At 39.8% G+C, this 16,505-nt stretch overlaps 1 protein-coding gene across 1 annotated transcript in view; it reads left to right on the top strand.

Annotated features, from left to right (window-relative positions):
• Positions 1 to 25: 25 nt before the first annotated feature.
• usp14 (ubiquitin specific peptidase 14 (tRNA-guanine transglycosylase)) overlaps positions 26 to 16,505 on the top strand; it is a 72,766-nt gene continuing 56,286 nt past the window's right edge. The window contains exon 1 of the mRNA XM_039754720.1: positions 26 to 182. Within this exon, the coding sequence (XP_039610654.1) occupies positions 167 to 182 (16 nt within the window). The 5' untranslated portion in view covers positions 26 to 166. The remainder of the gene's footprint in view (positions 183 to 16,505) is intronic.

Raw genomic sequence — 16,505 nt, 5'->3', positions numbered from 1 at the left:
CGCTCGCTTTCTCCTAGGCGAGTTGTTGCAGCGTCATCGCCGGCAGCTTTTTGAATGAAGTGAGGCAAGGCAAGGCAAGGCAAGGCAAGTGGATAGCGACAGAAGCCCATAGTGTCTCTAGAGCCTTCAACTCCGAAAAGTAGCGCGGCAGATCAGCGGAGGAGCCATGCCAGTGTTCACAGGTGAGGACGCGGCAGCTCACGGATCTAATGTGATTTTTTAGGGGGATCAACAGCAGGCACGTGTCGCCCCGCTCCGGTTAGGCCGCATAGCCACTCCTCGCTTTTTCCTGCTGTCTCCTGCCGGAAACCGAGTGACTTGTGGGGGTGAGCTAAGCTGTTTGCACAGAGTCGGCCTCGAGAACAGAAGTAGCCTATGTTCAGTTTTTTGTGCATTAGTTGTAAATATTGAAGCTGCGATAGGATATGTATTAATATTTTATATGTATTGGTGTTATTATGCCATATATGTCAGTCATCGCTCTGTTTTCGAATAAATGCCTACTCATGTCGTGCGCCGCAAAGTTTTGAAAGCATGACGCGGCTCTTGGCCACTTCGGTCCACTAGTTTCATCTTGAATCTCCTTGATAGAATTTGTATTCTCCCTTAAGGCAGTGCCTTGTGTCTTTGTTCCTGTTGGAAACTGATGGTACTTTTCGCAAACCCCATAGTGAATGCGACGGACTGCGTTGCGCTTGTGAGTGGCCGATCGAGAGCAGGCTTGGCGAGGCGGCTGTGGCAGAACGTACGCCGGATTCGTTAACATTTGGCATGTCAGACTTGAGTGTGCCATGAGGTGTGTGAGCACGCAGGTTCATGTGAGAAAAGCGCATTTGAACCAGCCGCGCGGAGTTAATGGGCTTACAAGGATTCCGAGAATACAGAAGCAACCAGTGTTCGTTTTGATTAGGTCTCTTTCATCCACAGCAAAGAGCCTGACAGGTCCGACGGTAAGCCTACGCATTCTAACGATCCCGGACATTCCTGTTAAGGCCCGCGGTAGCAACTAATTCAAGGGTGCAAGGCCGGGTTGCACACACTGCCCAGTTTGAAGTTAATGGTGACAGTTATAGGAGTCCTAACACTGGAAGCAGTCCTAAATGGAATGCCAGTTTGTCACGGTGCCTACTTCCAGATTCCAAGCCACTCTGACTGCACTGTCACTGCAATCCATTGTGGCACTGAGCCAGTCACAGGTGTAACACAGTTTAGGCCATCCTAGTTCAGATTTAATTTGGGGGCCCCAGCACCCTCACCCACACTTTCTTATCCCTACCCAGTTTGCATACATCATCCACATTCCTAGAACTTGCCATGCAGCACTGGTAACTAGGCTGGAAACCCATCTTGGATAGGAGGGCACTCCACTCAGCTTAGACTCGCCAGTACGAACCCACAGTAGAGTAGAGACAAGAGTGCAGAAATGGCAGGCAGTTGAAGAACTGGATATCGACACACACCAAGAAGAGAGAAATTGTGTGAAATTGAATTGAATCTAGAGAGGTTGTGCAATTGGGGCCTCATGTATAAAAACCTTACTTAGATTCTGTACTAAAATTTGGCTTACACTAGAAGGGCAAAAACAGCATAAGCACAGAATAGAAAACCCAATTACATCCACCAGGGCCCAAGCTAAATTCCTTTATAAATCTCAAATCAACTTAAAAGTATGCATCTGCCCATGCTTTTAGCCATGCCCCATTACCTCCCACCAGTAACCATGTATGGCTTAAAAAAAAATCACATGAATATTAATGACCTAATCACCATATGAATTTGGTCGTATTCCTGATTGATGTGTTTATTTTCAAACCATGGGATAACACAGAAAATGAAACTTCAGGTATTACAAACATTTGGTGAAGTTTAAGGAGTGATTGGGAGGTCTGCCTCCCCAACTATGGATGCACTCGGCTACTAAAGTTAGTTTTAAAAGAGTTTCCTCACTTTGTAATGCCATAGTTAATTTAAACATGTTAAGCAATGAATTAAATGCCTGGTAGTATAGTGGCAGCACTACAGCCTTGTAGTAAGAGGTCTGGGAGTCATGCCCTGGGTGCTTTTAATGTGGAGTTTGCATGGGGGTCCACATGGATTCATTCCAGTTTATTCCCACAGTCCAAAGACATGCAGGTTAAGTGAACTGGTGATGCTAAATTATCCTCTGACATGTGTGTGTTTTAGCCTGCAGTGGGTGGCAATGGAGTGCTCTGTCCAGGGGTTACTTGTACCTGTTGCTTGCTAGGATAGACTACAGCTGCCTCCTGCCCTGGTTAGTGGGTTTAGAGGATGGATGGATCAGTGAACATAATATGTCCTGTCTAAAGCAACTCTCCTTTACATGTCTCCGGTCTTTAAAAAAAGATTGAGAGAGATTGTGTACAATTTCAGTTCCAAAGGTGATTGAAAACTGGAAGAAACTCTGATAGGGAGAGATGAAGCAGACCCAAAGTCACAGCCCAGTCTGAAGACGAGTTTTCTGAGGGTCACAACAGAGACTGAGATTTCCTTTTTTCCTTCACTGTTAAGCTGTGCTTGAAGCTGTTGTGCTGTGAGGTGCCTATCACTCAAGCTGGTGACCCTCAGAAACTCATCTTTTGATTTTCCTCGATTGGTTTGTGACTTTGGATTTACCAGATCTCTTCCTCCCAGAGTTTCTTCTACTTTCCAATTGCCTTTGGATTGTGTAGGACACCACTGTTACTCATTGACGCTTTGAATTTATTTATTTTTTTTTAAATTTCTCTGAATGAAAGGCCTACACTTCTAAGGGTAATAATGCTCGCTCTCGTTTCATTTGTTGCAATTTTCTTCCCGTTATCTCTGGAATAATTTCCAAGTAGTACTTCAGAGGGTTTAGTAACGCCGTCTGTTCCAACTCTGCTTTAAGATAGACAGACAGAGAGAGGAGTTTTAAGTAATCGGCAGGAAGTTGGACGCCTGTGGAAATTGTTTGCTTCAAACTTAAAGGCTTAATTGACTTTAATTGCTGCACATCATCTGTAGGTTGTAACCTATTAGTTTTTCCTTGAAGAAGGCCCATTTGTAATATTCTGATATTTACATTTTTTTTTCAGTTGTTGCTAACTTAAACTTATAATGAAACCTCTGACAGTTTACTGCATACCTTTTAACCACTTTAGGTCATTCTTGCATTTCAGCTGATTTAAATTTGAAGAAAAAATGGGAAAACAGAGGTGTTCTAAAACTTATGACTGGTAGTTTTATATAATGGGAATGGATGGCCTAACTAAGTTCTTGTGAACTTTATTCCTAGAGGGTCCCTATGACTGTAGGTTTTCATCCCAGACTGCAATGTTGATCAAGCAGGCGGAAATATTCCACTTTCTATCTTTTGGTGTCAGTCCGGAAATTTTGAACTGGTTATCAAACTTACTTTACTGAATGAAACAGAAGATGTGTAAAAATTTCTTCTTTTTTGCTTTTTACCATTTTTGTTGTGCACCCTCCCCCACCATAAGCTATCGGGAAGGAGCGAAAGTTTTAGATTTGTCAAAAATTTCAGTCTCCGGTTTTCGACTGATCTCAATGTTTTAGTGTCCCCAGATACCAAGTACATTGATATGTTATGTTGATAATGGGTGTCTGTCTGTCTGTCTGTGTGTGTGTGGCTGTGTGTCACAGTTTCTTGAGAATGATCAAGGGCTAAAACGTCTGGATGAAAAAATACCAAACTTGAAACCTAAGCCTGTTATTAAATGATGATGTGCTGATTAGTTTTTGAGCCAAATCGTGTAAGAGAAAGAGACGCAGTAGAGGAACTCTCAAATACCGTAATTCTGAAATTAATTATGAATTTGTCTTCTCAGTTGCTATTGCAATGACCTGTTTTACGATCAGAAAGATCAGCATCACAGTGGTAAATAATTACTGAAATTATAGAGAATAGTTTGGGTAACTTTGGTCATAGGCTGCAAAGCCAACTGACGGTCACGTTGGAACTTTTGTTAATTTCAAGTTATCTATGCCTTAATCAATAACCATACAATCGGGAAAACAGTAAAATTATTTCCCTTTAGCATTCAGTGTTGTTTGAAATTAATTGTCAATATTTAAATACAATTAAGAAGGCAAACTCTACTGAAAAAGTGAATTAAAAAGAAAATGACAATATTTGGCATCTAAGGGTATCGCAAAAATATTTAGGAAAGTCACAATCCAAAATTTTTGCATTTGATACGAATATCAGTGGTTTTTTTTTTTAATCAATTTCTTTTGATACCATGGCAAAAACAGAAATTCCATTTTATGGCTTTTTATTAAAGTAATTTAATTACTGGCATGAGCAAGATTGTGATTGTGATTAATTATATTTACATACAATCCTATGGTGGAAATTGCTTCGGTTTACGACCAGAGTTTTGGAACGAAGTATGGTCGTGAACCGAGGTTCCACTGTACATACTAACAGTAACAGCAGCTTTAAAATACTGGTATATTCATCAAGTAGTTGCCCAATAAACATTTAAGTAAACTAGTATTGGCAAGACTTGAATTTTAACGTGTGGCAGAATCCGGCCAGTGTAACAACAAATATTTATAATTACTGTATAGGCGAAGTGGTTACTCTGAAGCTGAGGATCTGCAGTGGTATCTGGAAGGTTGCCCGTTACTGCCAGAAGGGATTCTACTCCGCTGGGCCCTTGAGCAAGGCCCTCAAAATTTCTTCAGGGGTGCAGTACAAGGGCACGCCCTGCGCTTTGACTTCCAAAGGTCATGCAAAAAGACAATTTCCCCATGGCGATTAATACAGTATAACCAATAAAAAAAAAAAAAAATACAATAATGGGATTTATAATCTTGGGGGTATTTCAGCAAAGGGTTTGTAACGAATGGTATGTCATGAACTTCCTGATTTATCTTAGCATGTGTACATTCTAAATTAATTTTTAAACATCTATCTGGTGACTGAAAACTACTCCTTAAAATCCATACTAAATATCAAAATTCAAACATTATTGTATATTGTTGAATGAATGAATTCCAAGATAATTCCAGATACAGTATTTCCATTTAAACCAACTCTTTAAATCTTGTTGTTACTTTAAAGTCTGGTTTATCAGAGAGTCAATGGATTAGGTTTGTAATAATTTGCTTTTGTAAAATTTGTATTTGCATCATTATTTGGTTAAAAATATCAATAAAGAGTATCATTCAATAGACGAGTCAAATTAATTCAATTTTCAAATGTCAGGAACTAGTGGTGCTTTCATTTTCCAAATCTGTCCCTCCTCTCTTATGTGAATAATCACACTTTGTTTATTGACTAGGCTCACCCCCCCTTTGAGGCGACCGACTTTTAAGTTGACCACTTCTTAAGGCAATTCAATATGTAGATCAATTTGATATTTTATACAAACTCATTAATTTGGTTATATTGCATTTGAGCGGTATTACTTTAATACTCATAGTTTCTGTTATTTTTGTGATGAAATTTAAACTTTTTTTCTATATTGAGGTCGCCCTTTTGAACCCCCCTGATATTTACTACGCGGTGAGGCATTTGTACTCCATCAATATTATTTCCAGCAACATAATTTTGTCTATTTTTCCAGCACATCGTGCACAAAAGCAAGGGAACGATGGGAGCACCAGAACTCTGCTCACATCATGTCGCTTCGTACCGCAAGCTGCAAGTAGTAAGTCTATGATAAGCGGAATACCGCTACGCTTTCCACTCATGGGACGGAAGGACAATCCCAACCACTTTTATATAGTAAGAAAGAAGAAGAAGATATCGCACAGTCTGGAGTAGAAAATCATCTATGCGTGAGGAGGCTTTTGTAGGGTATTGCCATTTTTAATCATATCCAAGTGTTACACCTTCTCCTGGATAGTAAGCATCTTCCTCCGGCGCTTAGTTTTATTGTCAGAAGGCTTGGAAAAAGCAGCACGTTTAGGAGCCATCGTAGGGCTTAGATAAAAGTTCTCAGAAAGTGCATGCGTAGTGACGTAAGCGTGTATGAGAAAAAAATCGCGATAGAGTGAAGCCGCGAAAGTCGAAGCGTGATATAGCGAGGGATCACTGTATATACAAATCTACATATATATCAACATATATATATTAGGGGTAGGACTCGATTAAAAAAACTAATCCAATTAATTAGAGGCTGTGTAATAATTAATCTTGATTAATTGTATGTAATCGCACACGTAAATTTGCCCCAAATCACAAATGTTTTTTTTTTAATTTAAAAGGGTTTTAGTGGGCGACAGAATCAAATAATAGACATGGACATGAATATTGTAAACTCAAGCTCTTTTAATTTCTGAAAAAAAAATGCTTTTAAACTGCATTTGATTTCAAAACAGAAACAAAAATATCATCCCTGGTTAAAATTGGGCAGACTTATATAATTATATTTTAATTATATTAAATAAAGTGGTAGTTTAAGTACTTTACATTTTCAGAATGGTATTGTCTTTAAATAATAATAACTAAAATTTCAACATAAAATGCTAGGGATGCACCGAAATGAAATTCTTGGACGAAACCGAATAATAATGAAATGCTTGGCCGAATACTGAACGCGGTGTTTCGCATTTTTTTTCCATTTATTTTACCAATTTTTTTCACCATTACAATAATTAAATAGTAAAAATTTGCTTTTTACTATTTTGTGTTGCTTTTCAGAGAAATAAATCAAATAACAAAAATACAATTTCAAAATATTTATTTAACACTGAACATTTTTTTTTTTTTAACATTCCAGCAGATATTATACAAACAAAGCACAATATAACTTAAAGTAAATAAATTAGTAAAATAATAAAATATTTTTATTTGGCCATCTTTTGAAGGCCCCCTTCTTGAATAGCCTATGTTAGGCCTATAACTGACTGCTGAAAGAATGTAACTCTGTATGTCTACAACAACAAATGTGCATTGAATAGTGAAAAAAATGTGGATGAACCCACAACAAATGAATAACTGTCCTAGACATAAGCCTACTTAGCCTACTTCTTCAGGAAAAGTGGCAGGTTCTTCTTTATGAAAAGTAGCTTCTCTGCTTTCTCACATGGAAGTCGGTTCCTCTTCTCATTGATGACATGAGATGCAGCACTAAACAGTCTCTCGCTGTCGGTGCTTGTGCATGGAGCAGACAAGTATCTGCAGAATAGTTGAAATTTTTATTGCAGTTTTCTGACAGTTGCTCATTTCAAAACGAACAATGTCTTCAAGATAATGAAATGGTTGAAACCCAGTGTAGGCCTACTATTTTACTACACTGAAAATAGTTACATTTTCACAAAATACATAATATGAAATATAGGTAGTAACACTTTACAATGTTTCCTTTTGTTAACATTATTGCATTAACTAACAATGAGCAATACATTTGTTATGGTATTTATTAATCTTCGTTAATGTAAGATAATAAAAAATATTTAGTTCATGTTAGTATAAGTGCATTAACAATTCAAAAATTACTGTAAATAATACTGTATTAGTAAATGTTAACATTAAGATTAATAAATGCTTTTAATAAGGGTTTTTCATTGTTAGTTAATGTTAAAAATAGAAACTACTTATAAAGTGTTACCATAATCCAAAATATAAATAAAATCTTAATTTCCCATAGCCTACCTGCGTGCCATCTGCGCCAGGTCGGGAAAGCGGCCTTGATTGGTCCTCCAAAATTCGAGAGGGTTATTGCTCCTGGGGATGGGGACTTCTGAGAGATAACCATCTAACTGTTGAGCTTGTCCTCTGTCTTGCAAATGGGTTATTCTCTTGGAGGATCTCATCGAACATGTCAGACAGCGAGACTGTGCGTGGCTCATCTGTAGTACGAGCCCGTTTACTCTCTGCGCTGTTTTCATCTCCTGCGCTGTGCATCACCTAACCGTCTCCATCACCTAGCGGCTTTCCCAAATCCAACTCGGCCTGGATCATTTCTCGTGCGCAGCTTTTCCCCACATCCAAGTAATGATCTTTATATCGTGGATCAAGCACAGTCGCGATGCAGTACAGGGGTTCTGAGTCCACCTGGCTAAATCGTGTGCTGACAGCTTCCAAGAGCGCACTTTTAGTTGTTTTAACTCCGTGGTCTGTTTCAGCCTCTTTGTTTAAAAGACGTTTTAGTACTGCAAGTAAAGGTATGACGTCTGCCACAGATGCATCAGATAAGCTTATCTCTTTTGTTATCTGCTCAAAGGGGGCGAGAAGTGAGAGAATATTTTCGATTAACACCCACCGGTATGCGGTGAATGATCTGCTATGTATGTAGCCAAGACTCGCTTTTGCGCAAAAAGGCTTTCCAGCATATAATATGTACTGTTCCACCTTGTGCTCCCATCTTGTTGGAAACGATTTTGTGGCATTCCGAACTGTTCTTGGATAGATTGTAGGCGCGCATAGGCAAGCGGTGAATGTTTAAAATGGCCAACAATTTTCCTGCCTATCGCTATCACATCTGCTATACAGTAATCCCTCGCTATATCGCGCTTTAACTTTCGCGGTTTCACTCTATCGCGGATTTTAAATGTAAGCACATCTAAACATATATCACAGATTTTTGCTGGTTCGCCGCTTTCTGCGGACAATGGGTCTTTTAATTTAGGTTACATGCTTCCTCAGTTTGATTGCCCAGTTGATTTCATACAAGGGACGCTATTGGCGGATGGCTTAGAAGCTACCCAATCAGAGCATGTATTGCATATTAACTAAAACTCCTCAATGCTATAAGATATGCTTCCCGCGCTGTGCTTGTTTGCTTCTCTCTATCTTTCTCGCTCTCTCTGCCTGACGGAGGGGGTGTGAGCAGAGGGGCTGTTTGCACAGGGGACACGGACGCTCCTCTACAAAATGCCGCTTTATCGCGGTGCTTCTGTATACTTAAAAGCATGTATTGATTTTTTGACTGTTTTGCTTTTCTTTGCGAGCGCTCTCTCTGACATTCTCTGCTCCTGACCCGCTCCTTTATGACGGCGCTCCTTTGAAGATAAGATATGTTTGCTTTCTTTTAATTGTGAGAAAGAACTGTCATCTCTGTCTTGTCATGGAGCACAGTTTAAACGTTTGACTAAAGGGTGTTATTTCATGTCTAGAGGGCTCTAATAATGTTAACAGGGTGGGAGAGTTTATAAGGGCTTAAAATATATAAAAATAACCACACAAACATATGGTTTCTACTTTGTGGATTTTCACCTATCGCGGGGGGGTCTGGAACGCAACCCCCGCGATCGAGGAGGGATTACTGTACTGCGCTGACTCAACAATCCCTCATTGACCGCCAGTTGAATTGTGTGTGCCATACACCGTATGCCTTTCAGATCACTATCTTCCATGGCTTTAGCCATATTTCTTGCGTTGTCACTGACTACTGCCTGCACTTTAGATCGGTCGATACGCCAAGTGTCAAACATGTTGGCGAACGCCTCGGATATGGCTACAGCTGTATGGGACCCTCTCAACTCCTGTGAGTGAAGCACAATCTTTTGTAGCTTGAAATCTGTGTCGATCCACTGCGCAGTTAAACTCAGCATACTGGTGGGGCTCACATCCGAGCTCCAAATATCAGTCGTGAAGCTGAGGGCTGCAATATCTGTAGCCAAGAGCTCATGGATGTGAGTTGAAACGACGTTATACATCTCAGGTAAGCACACGTCTGAGAAATGCCGTCTACTAGGCATGGTGTAACGGGGCTCAATGTGGTCTATAAGCCTGCAAAATCCAACATCCTCTACAACAGAGAATGGTTGATCATCCAATGCGATGAATTCCATTATCCTTTTAGTAATACCTTTAGCTTTGGCACTGTCATTGGCAAACTTTTTTGCCTTTTCTAAGAAGTCAGCCACAGATGGAGTGGGTGTCTTAGGACTGGGAGTAGCTACTTTCCTTTTCGCTGCTGCTGTTGCCGTAGCCGCCACCGTGTCTTTCTCGTACTCTGCATGATGTTCGGGGTGTCTTGACTTTAAGTGATAAATTAAACTTGAAGTGCTGTATGTTTTTGCAGATGTACCCCCTCTGGACAATGCAGCCGAACAGTGTCTGCAAACGGCCGTTTTTGCCTCTTTCTCTGACGCTTTAAAGTGCTTCCACACTGCTGACATTTTTGCTGCATAAAGCGCGCCTCTCACTCTACGCGGTTACTATTTGATCGCGTCATTAAAAACGTCATTGTTCGGCAAAATTTATTCGGCCTTTTTACTTATTCGAATAATTTCGGTTGCCGAACATTCAGTGCATCCCTATAAAATGCAGTTTTTCTTCTTAAAAAAAAAAATAAGTCAGAAACATAAAAGGTAATTTGACCAACTTAATCTTTAAACTCTGAGTAACCTTAGCCAAAATTATTTTGTACATTAGGCTAAAACCGTGTGATCATTGAACATTTTGTAATTAGGTGTAATTAGAATTACTAACGGTCACGGAAGTCCAATGATCCCCAGTAAGAGCCACAAAGTCCGCTTTCTGTAATGCATCTAATTTTGCTTGCTTTTCAGTGTGCACAAAACCATGCTTTTATCAAGGCTTCGCTCGGGTAGTTTTTTTAAATGAAATTTTCCTCCGATCAGTCGTAGGAACGCGCTTCATTCCAACTCTAACATTTTTGTAGCTGTGATGTGTGCATCAGTTTAATCGTTGTACCAGGAAATCAAGCATTGACAAAAGTTCCCCTTTGCTTGGAATTGAAAGTGTGATTAAATGTGTTATTTTTTGTTATGGAGTACATGCATCGAAGCTTCTCAGCTGTGCTTGTGCTAAGAAAAGGAAAGATTTTAAAAATAACGTAACATGATTCTGCGTTAACCGCATATTTTTTCATACATCCCAAACCAAGGAGATGAGAGGGTAAAATGAAACGGGAAGTGCGCGTACATACTCGGTGCATCCCCTCTCGGGAATCGAACCTCAGATGTCGGCGCTAGAGGCGAAGCCTCTACAATTGCGCCACGGCATGTGGCTTGTCTATTTGAGAGTATGTAGATTGGGGTATATATATATATATATATATATATATATATATATATATATATATATATATATATATATATACATACAGTAATTGTTTTGTGAGTGTTATGAGTGTTGCTGTCATCAAGGATTTGATTATCATTATTTGTTTCAATCAGGGTCGTATTTGTAGGATGTGTTGTGTTCAAGTTACATTCCGTGTTTGTCAATCGTTGTAAAGATAAGAGGTTTCATTCATCGATTAGTTTTTTACTGTATCAATAAACAGCTCGTCTTCCTCTTTATCTGAGATGTGACACACTGCATGCACGTGTTTTTTTTTTTTTTTTACACTGTCTTCCTTTAGCGAGACATTCACTTTTTCCACCGTGTGCTTTGTTTCCGCAGTAGCTGGATTTATGAATATGCTTGTATGTATCAGACGCTTCATATTTTTTTTGCTGCCTTCTCAATCATGTAATTCGGTTTTTGTTTAGCACTCTTTGGAACTGTTGCTTTTTGTCTGTGCACTGCGTCAGTTCACGTGAGCCGCTTGGTGTTCTTGCATCGAAGGTTCCCAGCTGTGCTGGTGCCATCTCGTGTGATGTCCACGGCTGTATGTAATGTCAGCTAAGACCCGGCACTTAAAAGTTTCTCTCGCAGTTTCGCTGAGTTTGTGCCAAACACCACCCTGACCATCTCTTCTTCCTCTGCATAAGCACAGTCCTTCACCCGTGAATATTTAGCGGCAGTGTTTCTATTGGAATGCCGCTGATGGATGGCCTTACATAGGCAGGCACTAAATTTCAAACACCAGCGGCAGCCTGTCTATGAACTTAATTTAAACTTTAGGTTTACACCGTGCTTTGTTTCCGAAGTAGCAGCAATCATGAATATGGTTGTATATGTCAGTCGCTCGCTTCATATTGTTTCGCTGCCTTCTCAATTATATAATGCATGTTTTCTTCAGCGCTTTTTTGAGCTCTTCCAGGTTTTCTACGTACTGCGTTGATCGTCAGTTCACGTGATTACGTGGGAGGCGTGATGACGCCACACGAAACTACGCCCCCCACAGCCATCCAGCTCAACTCCATTACAGTATATGGAGAAAAATAGCTTCCAGTTATGACCATTACGCATAGTATTTCGAAATGAAACCTGCCCAACTTTTGTAAGTAAGCTGTAAGGAATGAGCCTGCCAAATCTCAGCCTTCTACCTACACGGGAACTTGGAGAATTCAGTCAGTCAGTCAGTGAGGGCTTTGCCTTTTATTAGTATAGATATGAATGAGCATTAGTTTTCCTTCAAACACCCAATGGATGACATGACATAAATTTAGTGTTGGTCGATTCATATTTAGCAATGAGGTATGTGGTTTTGATTGTCCAGATAATTGTGTGTTGTGGTGATTACATGTCTCTGTTAACACAGTACATGTCACATTAATAAGGAGATGTGCCGTGTCTGTCAAAGCATTGAATGAATGTTATTTTGGAGTTAGTAAATGGAGCAACCAATGTCATTGCCAGTGTAGACAAGAGAAATAGCCACTTCATTTGAATCTTGAATCAATGTTTACTTGCTATAATTTTCTTTTGCACTGGCAGCCCTCCCATATCCCACAATCCTATATGCGTAACTGGATTTGTGTAAGTTGCACCCCAGCGTGACCTTGAACTGTAATACAGCAATTAGAAAATGGACAGAAGATGCTTAGACTGATGGAGATCTATAGAAGTGCTCATTACAATCAGAAAATGAATGCAAAGCCTTCGTTCATTTATTGGGGCTGTGTAAGATTCTATTTAAAAGTGATTATTCTGGTTATCTTCTCCTACAAATGTGCAACAATACAAATTAAATGTTTATACCTTATTTTATCTGTAACATTATTTCTCAAAGCACGCACAAATCTGTTTTTGAAGTAATTCCATAATGGGATAATAGTGACAACATGTGTATATTGCTTTTTTTTTTCTTTTTTTTTTAATAATGAGTCCAATTCTTGCACTTTCCCACTGAAATTCTCTTGAGCAGACACAAAAGCATTTCCAGACTTAACTGCTGCTGTTTTGCTTTTCGACGTGTTGATGTGGTACTGTACCATCACCACAGTGGAGCATTTTTATGCGTCATTTTTAACTCGGTTTCTATCCTGTATTATGGTCCTTAAGGAGTAATTTGTCAACCTGTAGTCACGCATGAATGCAGTGCTGATTTTCTCTGTACTGTCTATAATGTCAAAAATAAAAAACTGGTCCTGTTACATTTTTAGGACATTTGTACAGAATTAGTACCGAAATATCAGTTCTTCTGAGATCCCAACAAGTTCAGTTCTTGAGCTTATCCCAGCAAGCATAAGGTGCAAGGCAGGAGCAAATGCCAGTCCATCTCAGGACACAGACACACAGACACACACTAGTGCCAATTCAGTATTGCCAAACCACCTAACTTGCATGTCTTTGGACTGTGGGAGGAAATGCACACACACATGGGGAGAACATGCAAACACACACGAAAAGCCCAGGAAGTGAACCTCGGTCTCCTTACTGCAACAGCACTACCACTGTGCCACAGTGCCACCACCATGTTATTTGACACATACAAATTATTTATACAGTACAATATTTAGTGAAATGCTTAGTTGCTTAAGTCTAATTACTCTGCATTTAAGAAGACTATGAAAGGACAAAAGTAAAAAAAAAAAAGACTTTATCAGTAAAAGCCATTAATAGAATTTTAAAATATGTGGTAAATAATAACTAAATAAATCGCTTAATGCAAGACAGATCACAATAAGTCATCATGTAGTTCTAGACACTTTTTCTTTATTCAAGATGCAGATGTGCTGTGGAAATCAGAACCTTCTCAGTCTCTCTGAACTTCAGGCAGCAATGCTCTCTACCTGACTACAGTACCTGGCAGTTGTTGGTGTGGCTGGTATCACTGCTTATTTTCTTTTTCCTGCCCCGACATTGCTTGGTGTAGATGTTCTGGACATTAAGTAATGCACACATGGTGGTACGTTCACCTGAAGTTACAAATTCTGCAGAGCCTGGCAGACCTACCTTATTCCCAAACTAGGTAGTAGTAATTTCTGTCAGGATACTTTCAATGATGTATATGAAGATGTTCTTTAAAAATAGGGAGGGTAGCCTGAAATTCCTGAAACCTCTGAAATGGTAAAAATGTCATGCCTTTCTCACCAAGGCATCTACAGTATATATTTAGATCAGGTCAAGCCTTTTTGATGTGGACTCCAAGGTATCTGCATCTGTCCATCCTCTCCATCTCAGTGGTGTTAATGCTGAGGAGATTGTAGTTCTGACACCAGTGTGACAGACTCTCCACTTCTTCCAGGTAAGCCTGCTCATTCTTTTTAAATACCAGGCCTACCACAGCTGTGTCATCATGACATGACGTTAGAGGTGTGTACAGCTGTGCAGTCATATGTCTTGAGGGAGTACAGCAGGGTACTTGGAACACAGCCTTGAGGAGTGCCTGAATTGAGATTGTTGGATGGTAAAATGTGGTCACCCACTTGGACTACCTGAAGTGTTCCTGTCAGGAAGTTAAAAGCCCAGCTGCAAGTGTTCAGATCCAGTTCTTTTGGCAGAGAAGAACATGCAGCATTTTTAGTTAGCCTTTCTAAACCCGTCATCGCTTATAGGTGTTAGTGTGACGGAATGAAAGTCAGACTTATTATGCTTGTTTTCTTGTGTGCAGGGCCAATGCTGGATTGTTTAAAGCTTATTGGTGTGACAGGTCTTGATACAGAGAGATGAAAATATTACCATTGACACTAGTGTAAGCTTATAAACACAGATATTAAAAGCATTTCCTGGAATGTCATTCGGACCTGCCACCTGGTTTTCACTTTATTGAAAGCCCTCTTTGTGTTGTATTTCAACAAAGTGAGCACTGTTTCGTACATAAGTGGTTCTCCTGCTGCAGATTTGTTGTACATTAAACCACACATAGAAATTATTAAGCTCATCTGCCAGAGGGGTGTTGGCAGTCACTGTGGTGCAAGTAGTTGCTTTATAGTCCATTATTGCCTGCAGACCTTCCCACATGAATCTAGTGTTGGACTGTTCAGATTGTCCTTTTCACTTTCACCCCATATCGTCGCTTAGCTTAGCAGCTTTCACAGCTCATTGTAGGTTGCACAAGGCAGCTTTGTAATTGTCCATATTCCCAGACACAAGCCCTGAGATGTATGCAGCGGTGCGGGTATTTAGTTCATCATGAATGGTATTATCCACTTGTCGTATGTCTCTGTGGTTGGTTAGTGGGCAGGAGGATATCTAATGTTAAATCACCTCCTCCTCGTTTCTTAACCAAACAAAAAAAGTCACCTGCTGCAATGCCTTCCTGAAGCACCACACGTGGTATTTGATTTGTCCTTCCAATGCCATGTGAAGTATATGGGGTAAATGGGCTACAGAGTCACAAAATTAATTGATGGTTAGTCTCACTTCCTGCTTTAACCACAGTATCATGTTTCTCTTCTAAACCTTGCAACACTCTGAGACCTAGCAGTGTACAATGAGTGTATGGGAAGGTGGCCAGGAATATTCATGTTGTTGGCCTAAAGCCGAAATGCAAGTGAGTTCTGGACAGGAAGTTTCTGTGCCCTCGGCCACAATTCATTGTTCAGGGGTGACTGCTGAACTCAGGGCGAGGCTCAGCAAGAGTGTATAGCCAAATTCAGAGTCTGCACTCCACCTAGCATCCGTGTGGGTAGTTATTTTGTGTGCAGATACTCTGCTGTTCAAGTTTCATAGTGCTTCTCAAAGTTTTCTTTGAGACGAAGAGAAAAGTGGGAAACGGTGTCAGTTTACAATGAAAGAAAAATTAGCAATCCAAGAAAAAATGATTTCGGGATGAAGAAAAAAGACGTGGTAAAAGCATTTGGAATCACACTTTCATCTTCATTTAACATCTTGTTTTTTTCTGTTTTTTCATACCTGTGTTTTTATAAAAAAATGAAGTTACATCTAATGTCTCAGTTTCAAGTAAAATGTTTTTTTGCAGTTTAAGAAGTGCTGTTTTTATACAGGTATTTTCAAGGTGGGTCACAGAGTTGCACAAAAGACAGGAAGGTGAGTCCAGGTTTTAAGGAAAATACAGATGCTTTATTACTGTGAAAAGAAGGCAGAGGTACAGTCTTAAGACTTCATTCAGAACAGCAGTTTTTTAGGAGCCACGGCATGGGCATTCATCCTCCTTTAGCTCCCATCTCCATATTAGAAGAACAGATGCGGTTTGGAGAAGTGAGATCAGTAGAGTTCGAGAAAGAGCATTTCAAATTCTGATGTTAAATGTTCTAAACATTGTGTGACGAGCACATTACACAGAGAGCCTAATCCTGCAGAAGACAACCAGTTACTTTGCCCTTGGTTTATCAGATGCAACCGAGCAGCTACGGAGGTGTCCTTGCGCCACTGTCTTTATAGACGGGGACCCCAGTCACAATAGTATATGTATTTTCCCTGTATTTGTTACAACAAAATATTTTTATGGTTCCATTTCATTATAACAGGATTCCAGTACTGGAAATTACACTACTTTGAAAAA

This window comes from Polypterus senegalus, chromosome 5 (genome assembly GCF_016835505.1).
Source record: "Polypterus senegalus isolate Bchr_013 chromosome 5, ASM1683550v1, whole genome shotgun sequence".
In the NCBI taxonomy this organism is placed as follows: domain Eukaryota; kingdom Metazoa; phylum Chordata; class Cladistia; order Polypteriformes; family Polypteridae; genus Polypterus; species Polypterus senegalus.
Note: the sequence above shows the minus strand (reverse complement) of the source record. Positions and strands in the feature narration are given on the sequence as shown.